At 32.5% G+C, this 18,686-nt stretch overlaps 1 protein-coding gene across 1 annotated transcript in view; it reads left to right on the forward strand.

Moving 5' to 3' along the window:
* The window catches only part of LOC132724254 (uncharacterized), a gene marked incomplete at its 3' end in the record, with an annotated part of 80,942 nt that extends 64,194 nt beyond the window's left edge, over window positions 1-16,748 (forward strand). The window contains 3 exon segments of the mRNA XM_060709088.1: window positions 3,992-4,042; window positions 14,596-14,686; window positions 16,150-16,748. Of these exon segments, the coding sequence (XP_060565071.1) occupies window positions 3,992-4,042; window positions 14,596-14,686; window positions 16,150-16,748 (741 nt within the window).
* Window positions 16,749-18,686: the final 1,938 nt, after the last annotated feature.

Below are 18,686 nucleotides of genomic sequence, written 5' to 3' on the forward strand. Positions count from 1 at the left end.
TATTAAAGGAAGAATGTAAATAAAACTATTCAGGTTGTATAAGTTAAGTTTAGCATGTCACTGTCATGATTGCAGGGTCAGGATCCAAATGTGCCTTAATTAATAAAGACACTCATTTGATATATCAATGGTCACCAGTGTGATATAATAGTACCTGATGGGTTGTATGTTAATTATATAATCTGTCAACTCATTGAAGCTTATGATGCTTAGCTTTGCTTGCTACATAATATGGTTTCACCTGACTCACATGCCAGTCTGGTCACAGCTTTAGGTTTGAATCCCAAGGACATGTTCAACTTTTTAATGCCATCACTTAAATCAAGTGAGAGCATAATGTGACGGGGTTTGTCAGATTAGGCTTGTAAGTCTTCTTAAAATGGCTGATCAATATTGAGAAGGAATAACCTGTAGTCTATGTTGCTTGCTTTATTGCACATAACCACTAAATGACATCCATTTATTTTGAGGTCAGTAGGTCAAAAGTCAAGGTCACTATGGGATTGACCATTAAACTGTATCTGACCAAAAGTAAGGGGTTTCCTTCGCCTACAGTCCTAAGATTTGGTTTCAAGGTTGTTCATGACTTAAATAGAAGAGCCCAATTTAGTTTTTGGGTCAGTAGGTTAAAGGTCACCTGAAGGGCTTGACCACTAAAAGCTTGTCAGACCAATAACTAGAAAATGCTTTGGCCTTCAGTCCTTAGATTTGGTGTTGAGGTTGGTCTTAACTAATATAATATCCCTATTGATATTGAGGTTATAAGGTCATGCTGTAGGTCAAGGTTGCAGTGACACTTATAATGTGTAAAACTCTTGTCTTATCAATTATTGTAAGGCACTTAAAAATAAACTTAATAGGGATGTCCGGTATTTGCCATGGCCATTGGATGGTGCTGCAGCTTATTGATTAAATTATCATTGGGTCAAAGATTAATGTAGCAGTTTGTGTAAATTCCTTGTCACATGATCTATAACTTGAGAGGAATAATACATTGTAGTGACATTGTACATGACCTGTAGGAGACCCCTATTGATTTTTGGGTTCATGAGGCCAGTGTTACAGTGACATATGAAATACTCCTAGATTTGTGAAACTTCATAATTATAATGCTATTATTATATACAGTATATTACTTATAAATGTACCATTTGTTGATTGAAATAGTATAAATAATTATGTAAGTATGTAAATATGCCATTACGACAACTGTAAATGCAGTGGGGGAGGGGGGCTTAATGAGGACACATTTCTCGTTTTTTATGTGAAAAAGCTTTCTAGAAAAAAATTTCAAAATGTTAAATAGACAAAATTTTATATGTATTTAAAGGTTATAGATTTCCTTCAGAAATAGAAATGACTCTACATTATTTGTGACCTTAAAAATCCCATAAATCATTTCTTTATCTAAATTATAAAAAACGATAAATTCATCTAAATCTTGCAATCATTTGATGGCCATCTGATGGGAATGTAATTATGGACGAAAAAGAATGACAGTGTCCTGGAAAACATTTCCGGAAAACTTGTTGCTTCGTGTTTGTAACCGAGATTGATTGTTAGTTACCAAGATGTATTGTTACTAAGATTGATTTTGACCGTCTGCTGTAGTATAATGACCATTAATGTCCGGGACAGACTGTGCCTCCAAAGGTTATTATGCTCAATATATCTTATGGCGTGTGGTCAGCCAATATAATAATCGCTGGCATTCTCCAAATATGCAAGATAAATATTCGTTATGGGTGTTCAAAAATCCTATTAAAATGATTTTCCTTCCTTTGAGATATTTTGTATAAGTATACAAATATTTCCTAAGAATAAGATTTGCTTTAATTGGATGGGTTCGTGGAAAAATTCTCTCCTATACTTTTGTTAAAAATGATTTGCTTTTTCCTTTACCAGCTTGAAGAATTGTACAAGTACATTACAGCAAAATTTTATAATTTCTTTTAAAGTTAGTAAGATTTATGCTCTTTATTAATCAAAAAATGTGAAAATAAATATGGTTACAATACAAAATTATGCTTTTGGCTGATGATTCAATTCTTGCTCCAAATAATTTTTAGAAATGTTGCTTTATTCAGTTTAGGCAACACAGGCAATTAGAAGAGATTTACAATGTACAGTTGAAGCTAAGTATTCTTTCAGAGTCTTTTAGAGTTGCAGAACTAAGATTTACTGCAGCAGTTAGTAATCCTTTAAGAGGGTTAAAGTCTTGACCTGCAACATAAAGCTAAATATAGTTACAAATAGCAAAATTACTTATGGGCAATTACCAATAGCTTAAGCACCATTAATTTGAATTTTATAGAAAATGTTGGTTTATTGCATTGATGAATAAAACAGTAACTAATGAATTGATTTTCAATTAATCAAATAGAATTGTCTCAGCACATGCTACAAGTTCAACAGTGACAACATTCAGAAATAGAAAGTTGGCTTTTGTCATGACGGTAACTTAATACCTTAATATAATACCACATGAATACCAGACATCCCCTAGTGACATTGCATAACAGTTGAAAGTTTCATCTTGTGTTGTTTTTTTTTTCTCTCAAAACAGAATGAGATGGGATATTGATAAATAATTTATGTTACACCAGACTAATATAAAGGTTCTATTGATTATCAAGATAAAAAAAATAAACTTAATGTTAACCTATTCTCTAGAATGAAATAATCTTATACACCAGACACTGTCAATTTAGAAGCGATGAAATTATCCAAATGTGTCTTTCTTGAGTAGGCTGATTATTTATTGTCCATAGTCAGCAGTTTTAGTCAGTGTTTCTTGTGGAGAAAGTACATTTACATGTCTGCATTGTCTTTTGTTTCGGCTGACTATTTTTAGTTCCGACTTTATAGTTCTTTATAATTTACAGTCCTGTTCCTTATTTGATTGTTGGGCTTTATCATTATTATGGACACAACTTTGACAATTGCCCTATTTTATTTTGTCTTCATTTATATTCATCGTATGTTTTCTTCCAAATATTGGCATATGAAATGCATTTTCTCTTTTCAATATCAAAGATCAGAAATATATTGAAATTGACAATAAAGGGACTCTGAAACAAATTCACCGGATCATTTAGGAGTAGAAAGAAAAGGTAGTTCGCAGCTTCTATTTTCAGACAGATTTTATCTTTATGTTCACATACATTGTATGTGAATACTTTTAGCAAACATTACAGTATATGAAAACCAGACTGAAAATTTTACTGGTCTCCTGGTATATATTAACAAGAAGTCTCCCAAAGCATTGTGGGCCGAGAAAATTTCGGAATGATTTGCAGCCACAGTATATCATGTTTTATTGTTGTTAATATGTTCTCCAATATTTGCTCAATTAATTCTTATTGATTGTAAGGAGCCAGCGAGATGGAAATATAGTCTGACAAAGCTGTTGAAGAACTAAAGGCATGTTTTGGGGAAAGGGATAAGTTTCTCAATGTACTCTTGAGGGAGGGATAGAAATTCCTGTAAAATCAATAGCCCCATCATTTTGACTTGTATTGAGAAGCAACTTGTTGGTTATGGATCCTTTACCATATGGTATCTATGGAGAATACATTTCTGTATTTTGAATCAATTTCAATTTGTATCAAAATGATACATGAGATAGTGAGTTTGTCTTTAATGGGGAGTGAGGGAGTATTCTGTATCCTGTTTCTGTTAATTGCTGCTTAAAGCTACTCCTTTTATTTCAGGAGCAAGGAAAATGTTTAACTGGTTTTTTTGTTTTTGTTTTTTTTACAGAACTTAAGGACCCTGTCATCCCTCACACCTGGATAATTGCATTGCAGTTCCTTATATACTCAGATGTTTAAATTGGCTGCTTGTATATAGTGGTGGTATTCTGGCTGCAAGATCTTGAAAGACTAATGTGATAGATGTATATTACTGAATGAGTAATATTACCTCCTTTTTACTTACATTTGAGTAATTATTACATTATTTAATGAGAATGTTTTGTTTATATTTTCAGGTGAAGAAGTTTGAGGAAGAGAGGAAGAAAGATGAGCCCCCTCATTCTACAGTAAGTAGACTAGTATATGCATGCTGATACAATGTTACTCTCTGACCCATTTAACTATATATGTAACTGCTTAGGGGGGATAGGGGCCATATAAATTTGCCGTTGTCCATCTGTCCTGCTGTCATCCTCTACTTAGGTGGGGGCAAATAGATTTGCCGATGTTTGTCTTATCCTGCTGTTTAAATGTCAAGCTCATGTCGGTAGAATAGGCGGGCTTACGAGACTTTAAACATTTCTAGTTTTAGCTGAGGTTCCAATACTTATGTCTCTGAAATATATATTTCTATGGTTTATCATCAGTGGCTTTTCGTCATTAAATTCTAATATCATATAATTGCATGCATAATTTCAATGATTCAAGTATTATATATGCATGCATAATTTCAAATAAGTAAATGGAATGCAAGCATAAAATATTATATGTTCACTGGTCTTTTAAATTGATAAAGTGTAATACAAATTAAATTTTGAGTGACACTACAAAATATGTGCCAGAAACCTAAACGTGTCACAATACACCAAGGGAAATAAATCATACAAATATAACCTTATTGCACTTATATATAAAATGCCTTTATCTGTAATATGTAGAAATATTCTTCAGAAAATTGAATGTAATTATATATACAAGAAATGAAGGGACAAAAAAAACCCAGATACAGACTATATCTGAATTATTATATCAGTAATCAACAAAACATTAGAGAATACCCTTAAGATAAAAATCTCATTTCAAGAATCTTCAAAGCCAACAGATAGATTATTTCCGATATTCAATTATAAAAATAATCTGCATAAGTAATGAGCTCCTTCAAAGAACGAAAAAACTCTGAATTATGTTAAGAATGGAAATGGCAAGATTATTTTGATAGCATTTCTTTAAACATGTCATTTTACTGTCCAGATTACTTGAAAAGGAAGGACATATCAGTTAATTATAGAAATTAGGTGTAATCTTAAATAGAATGTTGATCTTAAGGGGTATAGTTAATGCATATTTAATTAAACCATATTTCTTTTTCACATTGATAATTTTAATTAAGTTTAAAAAATTGAAAAGAAACAGCTTTCTGCGTAATAATCAGATGTCAGTTCATTATTTCTTAATATAATAGCGTTTACTCAATTTTTCACCACACTTTAAAGGCATATTTATACACTGTAGTTTGTTGAGAATTGAAAATAATAAGGTCATAAACCAGTCATAAATTTCCAATCTGTGATTGTTTAATTTCAAATTCTTTAAATTATAGATCAGCTAATCAAAATGCTTTTATATATCTGACACTTAGTCTACAAGTAAATTTGTTTCTTCAAGTTTTTATAGAGTTTTTTCTTACACATTCTAATAGACCAAAAAGTATATATAATTATGTTTTGCTTCAGATGTTACAATATTTTGTGTCAGCTCATTAAAATAAAGATTATATGAACCATCAAACCACCTGTTAACACTTGTTATAAATGCATGTTTTAATGAGTGTGTCATTGAAAATGTAAAAGATATGTTTGAAATGATAGTTAGTAATTTTTTCTCATGATGGAGGTATTAACAGCAGCTGATGGAAATTTGTAATGAAAATGTATGTTTATATCTTCATTACTTGCTCATGATGTACCCTTTTCTAAAAACAGGGTAAACATTATTTAGAAATTAGTTTGTCCAGACTTTGGCATGGGCTAATTGTTGGTTAAAGCCATTTTTCATTTAATTGTTTATATAATTTTAGATGACTTTGGTTTGAGGTTACCATATTCTGTCTTCTTTCATGCGAGGAAGAATATTTTCCAACTCTTGCTCAATATAAAGCTTGATAATTTACCATTTATGTATTTAGTGTGCCATTTGATGGCCATTCAGATGTCCTTGATTATTTTAGGGCTCAAATTCAGGTCATTAAGTCGTAATTAAGCTCATGCAGTTACAAATCAGTTTGCTATAAGAAAGTCTTTATCATTTGGTTTGAAACCTTGATTATTTCCCAGATTGTCTCCCCTGGCAATCCGAGCAACACACGCCAAAAAAAGTGTACTAACCGGGTATTATCATAAACCAACGAGGCTCTGTTTAATCCTTGAACTAGTTCCAACTACATGGCATGCGGTCTGTATTTTAATCATGTAAAACAAATTAAACTTTAAAAGTCTAGCTAACCAGATGATAAAAAAGTAAAGCTATACAAACAGGTGAAGAGACATCAATGTATATTTGTATAACACAAGATGAAAAAAAAACATCTACAGGTGTTTTTAATGAACTTTCAGGAATGAAAAAAAAATCTGTAAATGTAAGGAAATAGTCTGTAATTATGTAATCTGAAAGAGGTTAGTATATTTTTTTCTTGATAGTTTGGCCAAAACAGCTGCTTTGGACTGATATTTTTTCCATCTATATAAAATTAAACACATAAAATAATATTCTATCAAACACCAGGGGCATTTAGTTTGAGAGTTCTACTAGTTCATTTTGATAATCTACATGTTTTAGTGCTCTGAGACCTACATTGGTTTTTGTGGCAAATTATCTTAATACATATACTTTCTTTATTTTAATTGTTTTAAATTTAACAACACTTTTAAGTCTTAGTAAAATGTCTACAAATTAATTTTAGCATCTGAAAGTAATTCTCTTTAGAACTTTGTTATTACATCATGTAAGCCCTGTGATAGTTATAACAAAAACAACATTTTGGCAAAATTTATGTAAACTATAAAACTTGTTTATGGATTATAAAAATCAAGAGATTTTAAATAAAGTAGATAGTTTCACGCCCAATCTGACATTAGATTATGTTAAATGTATGTTTTTTGTGTATCTTTATGTTTTCATACCTTGTTAAAGGTTCTACTTCAAACTTAATTACCTTTACTAATGGTCTTCAAAAAAGATAAACATTATAGTTTATAATTTGTAATAAATACCCCATCAGCTCCAATGATGTGTATGGCTTAATTTGCCTCTTTATGCTGGATGTTTGATGTCTTCGTCTTTCTAATGACTTGAGTTCCTTGTCCATAATAGATTGTGTCCAATCTCCCAAACATTTTTATGTAACAAGCTTTTTATGCTCCCCGAAAAATTTAGGGGGAGCATATAGTCGGCGCCTTGTCCGTCTGTCCGTCCGTCCGCACTCACAGGACAGTAATTATGTGGCTAGAGGGACAATAGGTAACTGTTCTTTCTCTTTGATGTCATTCATTCCGTAATGCTTTTATGTGGCTATTTTCTTTTGTGTGGCTAAAAAGAACAATAGGGAGAACAATAGAGTAGCCACATTATTACTCTCCTATTAGAACGTCCGTCTGTCTGTCCGTTTTCTTGTCTGGAGCATAACTTGAAAACCCTTGGAGATAATTTGTTTAAACTTCATACAGTGGTAGAGGGCATTGAGGGGGAGTGCAGTGTCAAAGAACCATAACTCTATTTTGCCCGGTTTTTTAATTATCTCCCCTTAAAGAAAAATCTTGTCCGGGGCATAACTCTAAAACTATAAGAGATATCAACATGAAACTTTGTAGGTGAATAAATCTCAATGGGTAGATGTGCAGTGCATAAGAACAATAACTCTTTTTGTCCTAATTTTTGAGTTATTGCCCTTTGTTAATTTCAACACTTTGAACTTTGTCCGGAACATAACTCTAAAATTATAAGAGATATCAAGATGAAACATTGTAGGTAGATAGATCTCATTGAGTAGAAGTGCAGTGCAAAAGAACCATAACTCTGTTAAGCCTCATTTTTGAATTATCTCCCCTTATAGAAAAATCTTGTCCGGGACATAACTCTAAAACTATAAGAGATATCAACGTGAAACTTTGTAGGTGAATAGATCTCAATGATTAGATGTGCAGTGCATAAGAACAATAACTCTTTTTGTCCTAATTTTGGAGTTATTGCCCTTTGTTAATTTCAACACTTTGAACTTTGTCCGGAACATAACTCTAAAATTATAAGAGATATCAAGATGAAACATTGTAGGTAGATAGATCTCATTGAGTAGAAGTGCAGTGCAAAAGAACCATAACTCTGTTAAGCCTCATTTTTGAATTATCTCCCCTTATAGAAAAATCTTGTCCGGGACATAACTCTAAAACTATAAGAGATATCAACGTGAAACTTTGTAGGTGAATAGATCTCAATGGGTAGATGTGCAGTGCATAAGAACAATAACTCTTTTTGTCCTAATTTTGGAGTTATTGCCCTTTGTTAATTTAAACACTGAACTTTGTCCGGAACATAACTCTAAAATTATAAGAGATATCAAGATGAAACATTGTAGGCAGATATATCTCATTGAATAGAAGTGCAGTGCAAAAAAACCATAACTCTGTTAAGCCTCATTTTTTGAATTATTTCCCCTTTTAGAAAAATCTTGTACTGGACATAGCTGTAAAACTATAAGAGATATTAACATGAAACTTTGTAGGTAGATGTATCTCAATGGGTAGAAGTGCAGTGCACGAGAATCATAACTCTGCCTTGCCTAATTCTGGAGTTATTGCCCTTTGTTTATTTTTACTTTTTGAAGTTGTCCGGAACATTACTCGGAAACCATAAGAGATATCAACAAGAAACTTCGTAAGTTGATAGATAACAGTGATAAGAAGTGCAGTGCAAAGAACAGTAACTCTGCCTTTCCTAATTTTGGAATTATTGCACTTTGAACTTTTTCCAGGGACATAACTCTGAAACTACAAGAGGTGTACTTTCCTGTGTCCAAAACCTATTCGGGGAGCATCACCTGGCTCAAACCGGGCTCTTCTTTCTGCCTGATGCTACATGTACCCAAATGCCCAGTGCAGTCTTCTCTTAATGTGCCATTTCCCTTCCTACCTTTTTATGGAAGACTTGATGATTTCTATGAGGATTCTCCATGCCTAATTCTCTCTAACACCCATGTCACTTCTTTCTAATGCCTCAAGCACTATTCTTTCTAATGGAATTCCCCATGCCTTCTCCTCTCTAACACCCATGTCACTTCTTCCTAATGCCTCAAGCCCTATTCTTTATAATGGAATTCCCAGTGACTTATTCTTACCTAACACCCATGTCACTAATCTTACAAATGGCTGGCACCCTATTTTGCCTGAAGGAATGGCTGAAACTGTCCTCTCCTCCCTAAATGCCGTATGACCCATTTCCCTAAGGCTCACACCCTTTGCTGCTTGTTTCTTCCTTTACTGTGTTTTCTCCCTAATAACAATGGGTTTTACAGTACATACTTTGCTAAGATAAACTGTTGTTGAGATAGATTGTGTTGAGATTATAAGATTTTCAAGTTGTTTTCTTTTAATCATAAGGTCATGAGGATGATAATATTGATTATACACTTAAAGAGTTCAGTATGTGAATTAAAACTTGGATCAGGTGCTTGGTGAAATCATATAAATAAAGGGTGTGAAGACCTCAAAATGATACACAATAATGTAAAATGTCTGAATCTGCTGTTGTTTTTTTTCACATTGAATAAAATCATATGTGGTAATTTAAAAATTCCAAGAATTAATTGCAGTGCAAAATGTCAACCTATTGCCACCATTGCTGACATTATCATTGTGGCGTTGACCAATGACCTACAATAATGAAAAATGAGCCAGACTAAAACAGTGTCACCAGACTCTGTGCATACTGGTTTAATACTTTGATATTGAAATCCCTTTAACTTAAATAATATATAATTTCCTAATTTAAAAAAGAAAACAACAACAAAAAAACAGACATTTAAGTGTAACAGAATTCAGCTAGGATAAGGGTTAAAATAGAAACATCAGGGTGAAATATTTCATGCATTAAATTTTCTTCAGACTTGATTTCCATGACATTTATGGTTAGTTTATTGTATACTACAGTCAGGCAGATGTAATTATCCGGAAAATGTCTTTATTCCGTTAAACAGAAGCTGGGGATAAGACACGTTAATCAGTAAATCACAGCCGTTATAATCAGTGTCACATCGTTAAGTCATAAGTCAGGCAGAAAGAAAAGATAAGTGGACACAGTCATAGGGAGAGAGAGAGAGTGATCGTAGAACAAGAGATCATTAAAGATCAATTATTGTTCACCTGATATCTGAATATCTTATTACGCCATAATTTTCAGTCATCAAGAAGCTTATAGGCGATGACTTGCAGAATTTAACGATTTTTTTGTCAGCTTATATTAAATTTAGAAATATTAATATACAGGTTCTAATGTAGTTTCATCTGTGAAAATATGTAACATTTGCAGAGTCCATGGGCTTAAAATTTGACAACTGGTACTCAATTGCCATTTACCATGGTTGACCATCAGTGTGTAAAGTAAAACCAGTTGTACGGTCAATGAGTAATCATTCTTTAAGGTGGTTAAACATGCTTTGAGATGGTTGATAAATTCTTCTTTACAATGCAATTTGTTTGGTTGGTTTTTTTGCAAATGTCTGTCAGAATGTATTCTTAAATGATGCTTATAATAAACTTGCAAAGTGTGAAGCCTAATCAAATATTTGCATAATTTTCAAAGGACTTGTGGTTTTTATAAAAAAATTTAAAGATTGTCAAACTTTTTTCTTTTGTTTTAATACAATATGTACAAAATTCCCAATTCAAAGTCAGGCAATAGATTACTTACAAATTTAGCAACTTCTATCTCGGAGTCTTCTTAAATGAATGAAAGGTTAAAATATATTTTGCCAAGTTTTGTGATAGTTGCTGATGTGGCAGTTATTTTTGTTGCCAAGTGATTTCCACCTGACCAGAAACATACTTTATTTCTTGGCTAAAAGATGTAAGAAAATGTCTCAACATTCAGACTCACAGGCTGAAAGAAAGAACATTAAAAGTTTCATGAAGATAATATTTTCTGTAAGGAAAATTTCTAGTGATTGCATGGCTTTTTGAAACTTTAAATGATTTTTATATCTTGACACTAATAATTATCTAAAAGGAATTGAATTTTACAAAAAAAACTGAAATTCATAAAAAATTAAAAGCCCCTAATGGGTTTTGAACCCAAAAACAGTGAGGGACAAGTTAAATTTAAATTACAGGTATTATTTTGGTCATTAAACATCACTAGAACTTAACAGGTTTGGAACTGAGAACACCCTTGAGTGCTGCACTTTCATTTCAGATTATACTAATTGAGCTGCGTCACGACAAAACCAACATAATGGGTTTGCGACCAGCATGGATCCAGACCAGCCTGCTCATCCGCGCAGTCTGATCAGGATCCATGCTGTTCGCTATCAGTTTCTCTACTTGTTATATAATTGGTAAGCGAACAGCATGGATCCTGATCAGTCTGCACGGATGCGCAGGCTGGTCTGATTCCATGCTGGTCGCAAACCCATTATGTTGGTTTTGTTGTGACACGGCTGTTTATGACAGTCATTTTGACCTAATGAAATTCTTTGACATGATTTTATTAACTTGGAACAAGCATAATGTTAAAATTTGACATTTTGTAAATTAAGGCCTATCCTAAGATTAATTTTATTAACTTTTTCTTCTTTCTTTTTGGTTCATTATTCAAACAAAAAGAATTTTCATAAATCTTACAGTATTTCTTGAAAACAGAGAATAAATGAGACAACCACACCCTAGATGTTTTTTAATGATTACATTTATAATAAACTGGCAGAATGAGATTTTCTTGAAGACAAATGGGGTCCTTGTGTACTATGTTATTTTCAAGAAAATGTTACATACACTCACATGGAAGATAGTATCTTTAGAATGATAATGATATCCGGTTATTTCTTTATGCCCCTGGGTAGTTCATGCTACCACTGGTAATTTGATAATCAGATAACCGATATTAAAACTTCATTATCAGATCATATTCCAAGTAGTTTACCAGGGTCAGATTCTGTAGTTTCTGGAAGAATAAAAAAAATCTGTAAGATCTCCGTCAGGGGCATGTTTCAATTGATGTCAGATTTTCTAAGATTGTAAACAAGAAATTTATTTAACCTTTTACCCATGATGACTTTCTCAAGTAGACCAGTAGCTTGTCATGCTTTCATGTATTTGATGACCTTATAATTTCCCCTGACCTCACAATTTATCTGAAATAGGCTTGTGATTCTCTCAAAACCAATTTCATCATTTTTGGGGACAGTTTCACAATAAGAACTGTCTGAATACCAAACAGTGCAGACCATCTTTAGACAGCAAGATATTGTGTCAGTTGATCTTGGTCTGCACTGGTCACATGGGTAGAGCCTCTGATTTTGGTCTGCTGTTGCTAAGGGTTACAGATTATTGTGAACAAATTCTTGGTAGGATATTGTCCTTTCTTAGAAAATTCTTGACTTTAAAGAAAATATATTTCTGCAGTACTTCATGGTCTTCTGAACTGTTCATTTCCAGAAGATAAAGTGCAAATTTTTAAGATCAACATTCTTGAAAATCCATAATTTCAAAAAATTGTCAAAAAATAAATGAAATTGCTAATTAATAACCCAATAATAAATACTCAAATAGTTCATAAATGCAAGTTCAAGAACTACATTTTTACATGAACTTACCAACTTCAAGAAAGGTCATATTTTTCTTCATTTCCAAGAGCATATAATGCATTTTTAAAACAGATTTTTCATGAATTGTTCACATAATTATAATTGTCTTTTTGAACAGTAACTGTTCAATTTTTTTAGGAGGTGGGTAAAATCATATACATGTAGCTATAATAATTAAGAAGCTGGCTCAGAACATAGGCATGCAACTGGTATTCAAAATAAAGAGACTACATTTTTTATTGGAGATTTTTTTTTCTCGATTTTTTATGAAATATGCTTGAAGATACTTGTAGTGTTGATAACTTTTATGGTAGAGTTATGGCCCTTTAACTGTTAAAGATATTAAATACTTCCTGTATATTTAAGATAACATGTATCAAGTTCAGTTATTATAGCTTTTTTATTTTCTTTGCACAAAATGAAAATGCATTATGATATCGTGGCAAATGGGATTTTGATACAAAATTTAGTGCAATAAATATAATTTTACATTTTGTGCTTCTATAAAGTAATTGAGTGAAACACTGATCCAAATGAAATTGAAACATTTGAAATTTTATTTTCTGGATTGATTTAAATCAAAAGAACTGACTTGATCTGTACTGTACTTGAGTAGTATGAAAAGGTTATTAAAGACTTGAAAAAAAATGCATGTACATGTATATTAAGACAGTACAAGCCCAAGGAAATATGTTGCAATAATATATGTTGCAATCTGTGTACTCAATCCCAACTTTCCATGGGCTCAAATAACTGAAGCCATTTTAGTTACATTATGTTCATAGATTTTCACCAAGGCAAGACTTTTAACATCAATAGGGCTCTAGGAATAATTTTAATATATGCCACAACATGTTTGTGTTTAGTCAGCAGAAAAAAAACTCAACCAGACCACATCCATTGATTTCCTAATGTAACCCTAATTAATAAAAAAAGAACAACAAAAACAAATCTGAATCCTTGCATGAAAATGACAACAGACTTTTTTACTCTGAACTAAACTTTCTAATCTTATTTTTTAAAATGTTTTATAGTTTACAATTACTGCGATGGGGTAAATATTTTCTTGTTTGTGGGGGTGGAGGGAGTGGGCATTAACACCTAAATATAAATCATATTATCATGTTATAAATGGATATACTTAAAACTGACAGATAAAATATCATGATAGATATGTTTTACATTTTGTTGTTATTTTTATGATGAATCTATTCAATCATCAATGATGTATTATATCATAAAATCAAAAAGATTATCATACTGTTTTGTTTTATATAAAATCACTACAATCTATCTCCGCAGTCATAAAACCTGTACTCTGTTTATTTATTGATACTAGCTTCCAGAAAATAATTATCTTAACATGACTTCTCCATTAAGTCAGAAAAAAAAATCTGACTGAATAAACGATGAAAGGTGGAAATATTTATTGGTTCCCTGCTTATTAATTGCTAAGATAATATTCTTTGTAAACTTACTGATCAATTCTGATCTTTAACCATTAACTGAATTTCTTACATAGATTTGTCCCTGGCTTCCACTTTAGGATTTGACCATAATCAATTTTTGGGATATCAAAAATGAATATTTGAGGTTAGTCAGCCAGTAGACTGAGCCTGGTCAGACTGTATTGATGTGCAGGCTGGTCTGGCAGTATACTGGGCAGATGATAACTTTTGGTTCCAGAAGGGTTAGAAATAATTAACCCTTTAAGTTATCATTATATAGAAATTAAACGCAGGTTATTTTGAATTTGTGAATGATTTTAGATGCAATTTTTTTTTGATATGAAAATGTTAGAATTGAGCACAGCAACCAGGTATAATAGTTAAGTCAGACTGCATAGATATGTTGGCTTGCTTGAGTATTTTAATAATTGTGGCATACATCTCTCTCAGCTGCTAGCATGCAACATAATAATATTTGACTTGAGAGTTCTAAATTATTATCAGCACAACATAACTGAGTTATAGTCAAATGTGAAGGTCACATCTTACAAACTTTATGTTTCTTTGACACAATTTACATATGGGTACAATGATGTATTTTCAGGAACACGGGAAAGAGAAAGAGAAGAAGAGTACAGGGAAGACAAAGAAATCCAGCTCCTTGAAATCTACCAAGTCCCCTTCTATATACTCAGGTTAGAAAACATTGTCACATTTACGGTAGCTTTAAGTTTAAACTCAATAGTGAAACAATTTCTTGCAGCTTATGTCGCTCAAATACCAGCATGTCAGTGTTCGAAATTAGCAGTAGTCCTATAGCCCCTGACTACTAAATTTCTCCTCGGGCTACCAACTTTTCACAGTAACAAGCCCGACCAGGCTATTGTATTTTCAGAGGCAATATAAACAACTGTTTTGAACAAATGAATCGTGCTAGTGAAATGTCTTTTGGGCTAGTGAATATTCCAATCTGGTAGTCCGACCAGCCTAGTGGATTCAAATCCTAATTTCTTACACTGGCATGTCCATTCCTATATGTAAACAGTACAGTGGTTCATATCAAGAAACATGGTTTTGACCAGAGTAAGGTTCAAACCCACAATTCCTTGGTTGATAGGCAGACATCTGAACCACTAGACAACTGCTTTCATTGACATAATTGGTGTACTGAAGCCTTACCATTCTCACTTTATGGAATGGGCTAGTCTTGCTTTGAAACTGAAACAGTTTGTTAGTAAATTTACCGATTTTAACAGTAAAATGTCATAATTGAACAGTTTGTCTTTTACACTACTCACTAACTTTCTGCTGAACTAGAGGCAATTCTGACCTGTTGCCTATATGTACCATCATCATGTTTCTTGTGATACCTTTAGCTAATATTTTATCAAGTGTTAAAGTTTATATGTACTGAAAGTTTCTTCTGCTCATATCATATGTTTACAGTAGGTTTTTGTAATAATATCACCTTTATAGATGGAGAATTGATCCTTGAGCGATACACACAATAAACAATTTGGAATGTATGTTTTTGTACCTCCAGACATAGAAGATTTACCCCTGAAAAAATTTGTTTTTATTTGATATGGAAATGATACCAATGCAATCAGGCAAAGTGCGCAGGGATGATAAATTTGTCTGGATTAAAATTAATGGTCAAATAAAGGAAGCTTGTAGGAACATTATGATTATTTATGATGCATAGACATAGACAATAGGAATTATTAATTGATCTGCCATGTTAAGGGAGGTGAAATTATATTTTGAATGATTAATGGTTGAATAAGTTTTGCTTGAGTTTGATTTTGCAGTGATTGCATTCATTACTGTAGATCGATGCCACAAGTATTGTATAGAACAGATTAAGCAAGAATGTAATTAAGAATAAAGATGCAGTATGGTTTTAAGTCTCTAAATCTAGTTTTAATATCGATCATGACACCCCTAAGATTTAAAGTGGACAAGTCTTCTAAGAACAAATCCATGTCAAGAAACAAGGAAAGAAGGGTTCTAAATAAAATATATAAATAATTTATTAATATTGAATGATAATTGTTATTTGGATGGGATTTTCATTATTTTGACATAAAATAATCACAAACAAGAAGTATTTATATATACAATGTATAAATATTTTATATCTTTTAAAACTTTTCAGAATCTCAATGTGATGTGTGCAATAACCTGTCGGTGAATAACTACCCGTCTACCTTCACCGGAGGCCATCAGTGTCTCGACTTCCAGGACCAAGGTTGTCGCCACAGACGTGTTCACAGTGTTAGTCATATCGCTTACCCCGAACATCTTCGTTCACCTGGGACTGCTCGTGCAATGTCATGCTCACCAATGAGATCACACTCTACTCAAAACTCTGCCGTCAATTCACCCGTAGGTTACGGTTCAGTGAATCAGGCGGCAAAAATTTACACCCCAGTAATACCTCATGAACTAAAAATGTACTCGGGATCAAGAGGATTGTACGGCGTGCATGGTATAGACATGATACGAGATAGACTCAATGTGATAAAAACGTCCACCTGTGTTCATAAGACTCAATCAAAGGCTTCGCTAATCTCATCGGAGTCCGATCATTCGATGGAGTGTTTGTCACATCTTGGTAACCAAGGAGAACAGCAGACTGAAGAAATGTACTTCCCTAGCAACAATTCCACGGTTTCTGTCGGTTCAGATACATTGCCAGCAATGAATGGCAGACGGAAGTGCGGGAATGCAATGGAGAAAATACGTAATCATAAAGTAAGTGAAGCACATTATATGTGAACTGCTCAATGTTATCACCACCATGACAATGGCTGTACATTTTGATGGACATATCAATTGCTATAATGTTTGGCTGGGGCCGATTTAACATCATGCTGCTGTTTAGTTTGACTGACATGCCAACTGCTGAACATTTGGTATAAGAGTTAAATGTATGCTGAATATTAATATTCAAGGTTGATGCAGCATATTTTAAACAAAAACAATTTTACAAAACTAGACAACAGTTTACCTCTTTTACCTTTAATCTGCTGGCAACAAAGATTCTTTCCACATGACCAGTGCAGACCAAGGTCAGCTGGCATATCTAAGCCCTCTATTTACAGCCTGCACTTATGATGCAGTTAAGTCAGTATAATTGTATTGAAATTTTTATTAAAAATGAACGATTCAAATATTGACAAGTCCATTTAAAATATTTAGAATGGGAACTGTTAAGAGTACAAGCTAAGCAGTATAAAATTAAGAAAAAAATCCTTGAGAAAAAAAAGCTTATGGAAAAAAAAAACAAAAAAAAAGCTACCAGTATGTGAAAAAGCAGGTTTATCTTCATTAAAAGGTTTTTTTTCCTGTGAAAAATCTGTTTTTTGATGAATTGTTGAAAGGAATAAGTCCTTGAAGTTAACTTGATGGATAGCACCTATGTAGAACTATAGGATATTTTTTTGTTTTGGGTCTCTGGTATAATCAGGTGTAGACATGTTGTTTTATCCATCATGCTCTATTACTCTCATTACACCCGGTTGTCTGCCAATAATTAACATGCTCATGATTAGGTAAAAGCTTGAACTCTCTGTCATCAAGGTGACCGTTCCTGAAGCCAGGAATCATGCCAATTTCAAATAGAACAAGTCTCTCTAGATGCTGATATTTCATCTTGTATTAGACATAAAGAGGCTTGATTTAACTTAGAAAATCAGTGGTGTAGCGTAAAATGTTCTTCGTTTGATGCAAAATTGCTGTAACTTGATTAATTTAAAGAATCAATTGAAATTGTTTTCTATGAACTATCAATATGCATTTTGGATGTAAAACATCGACATAAATCGTGATAGTTAAAGTGTTCAATAATGATCAAATTAATCATTTGGATGCTTTCTCTTGCTGGTACTTAATTGAACAGCATCACATATGGTTGAATAATTCAAGCTTCTTGCCAACTCTGACTGACATGTTGGTACCTGGCTGTCAAGAAAACAGTTTTGTCCCAATTTCTTTAAGCCGGGATCCAATCAGATTGTCAACAAGCATCTTGCCAGCTCTGACTGATTTTTTGGTGCCTGGCTTTGAACAAAACAAAAAAATGGTTCAGATAGAAGAAATTGTAAGAAGATCTTGTTAAACAATTGATTTGAAACAATCCCTACAGATTTGAATATTTGGAATGCATTAAATTTAATAGGCATTAAAATAATTGTGGTATGTTTTGGGAATACAGTAATGTGTTTCTTATTCATCTAGTAATACTGTGATAGAACGGGGTTTTTTTTTGTAACAATTTGCATACTTTAATACTCCAGAGTGTGACAGTCTTCATTTGCCAATTTTGAAAGACGCAAACTTTTAAATCAATTTTAGGAAATGGATCTGGCAAATTCTGGCATTTTCTTTTTACAAATTTACTTGTATCAAATTGTGTACAGGCATTTAAAAAAATGACAACTTCAGATACACATTAAAAAGCAGTTACAACAAAGTGATTATGGGGTTTTATTTTTTATTTTTTTTTCAAAACTGCCAATTTAAGAAAAAAAAACACAACTTTTAAAACCTATTTGAACAAATAGATGAGGAGCAGTCTCCAGCAACTTCTTTTACAAAATTATTGATATCAAAGTATGTACAGGCATTAAAAAATAGATGATTTGAAAAAAAAAAACACGAAAAAAAAGCAAAAAAAAAAAAACCCATAAA

The sequence above is a fragment of the Ruditapes philippinarum genome, unplaced genomic scaffold, assembly GCF_026571515.1.
Source record: "Ruditapes philippinarum isolate M1 unplaced genomic scaffold, ASM2657151v2 ctg1525_1_1_1_1, whole genome shotgun sequence".
NCBI classification, from domain to species: Eukaryota; Metazoa; Mollusca; class Bivalvia; order Venerida; family Veneridae; genus Ruditapes; species Ruditapes philippinarum.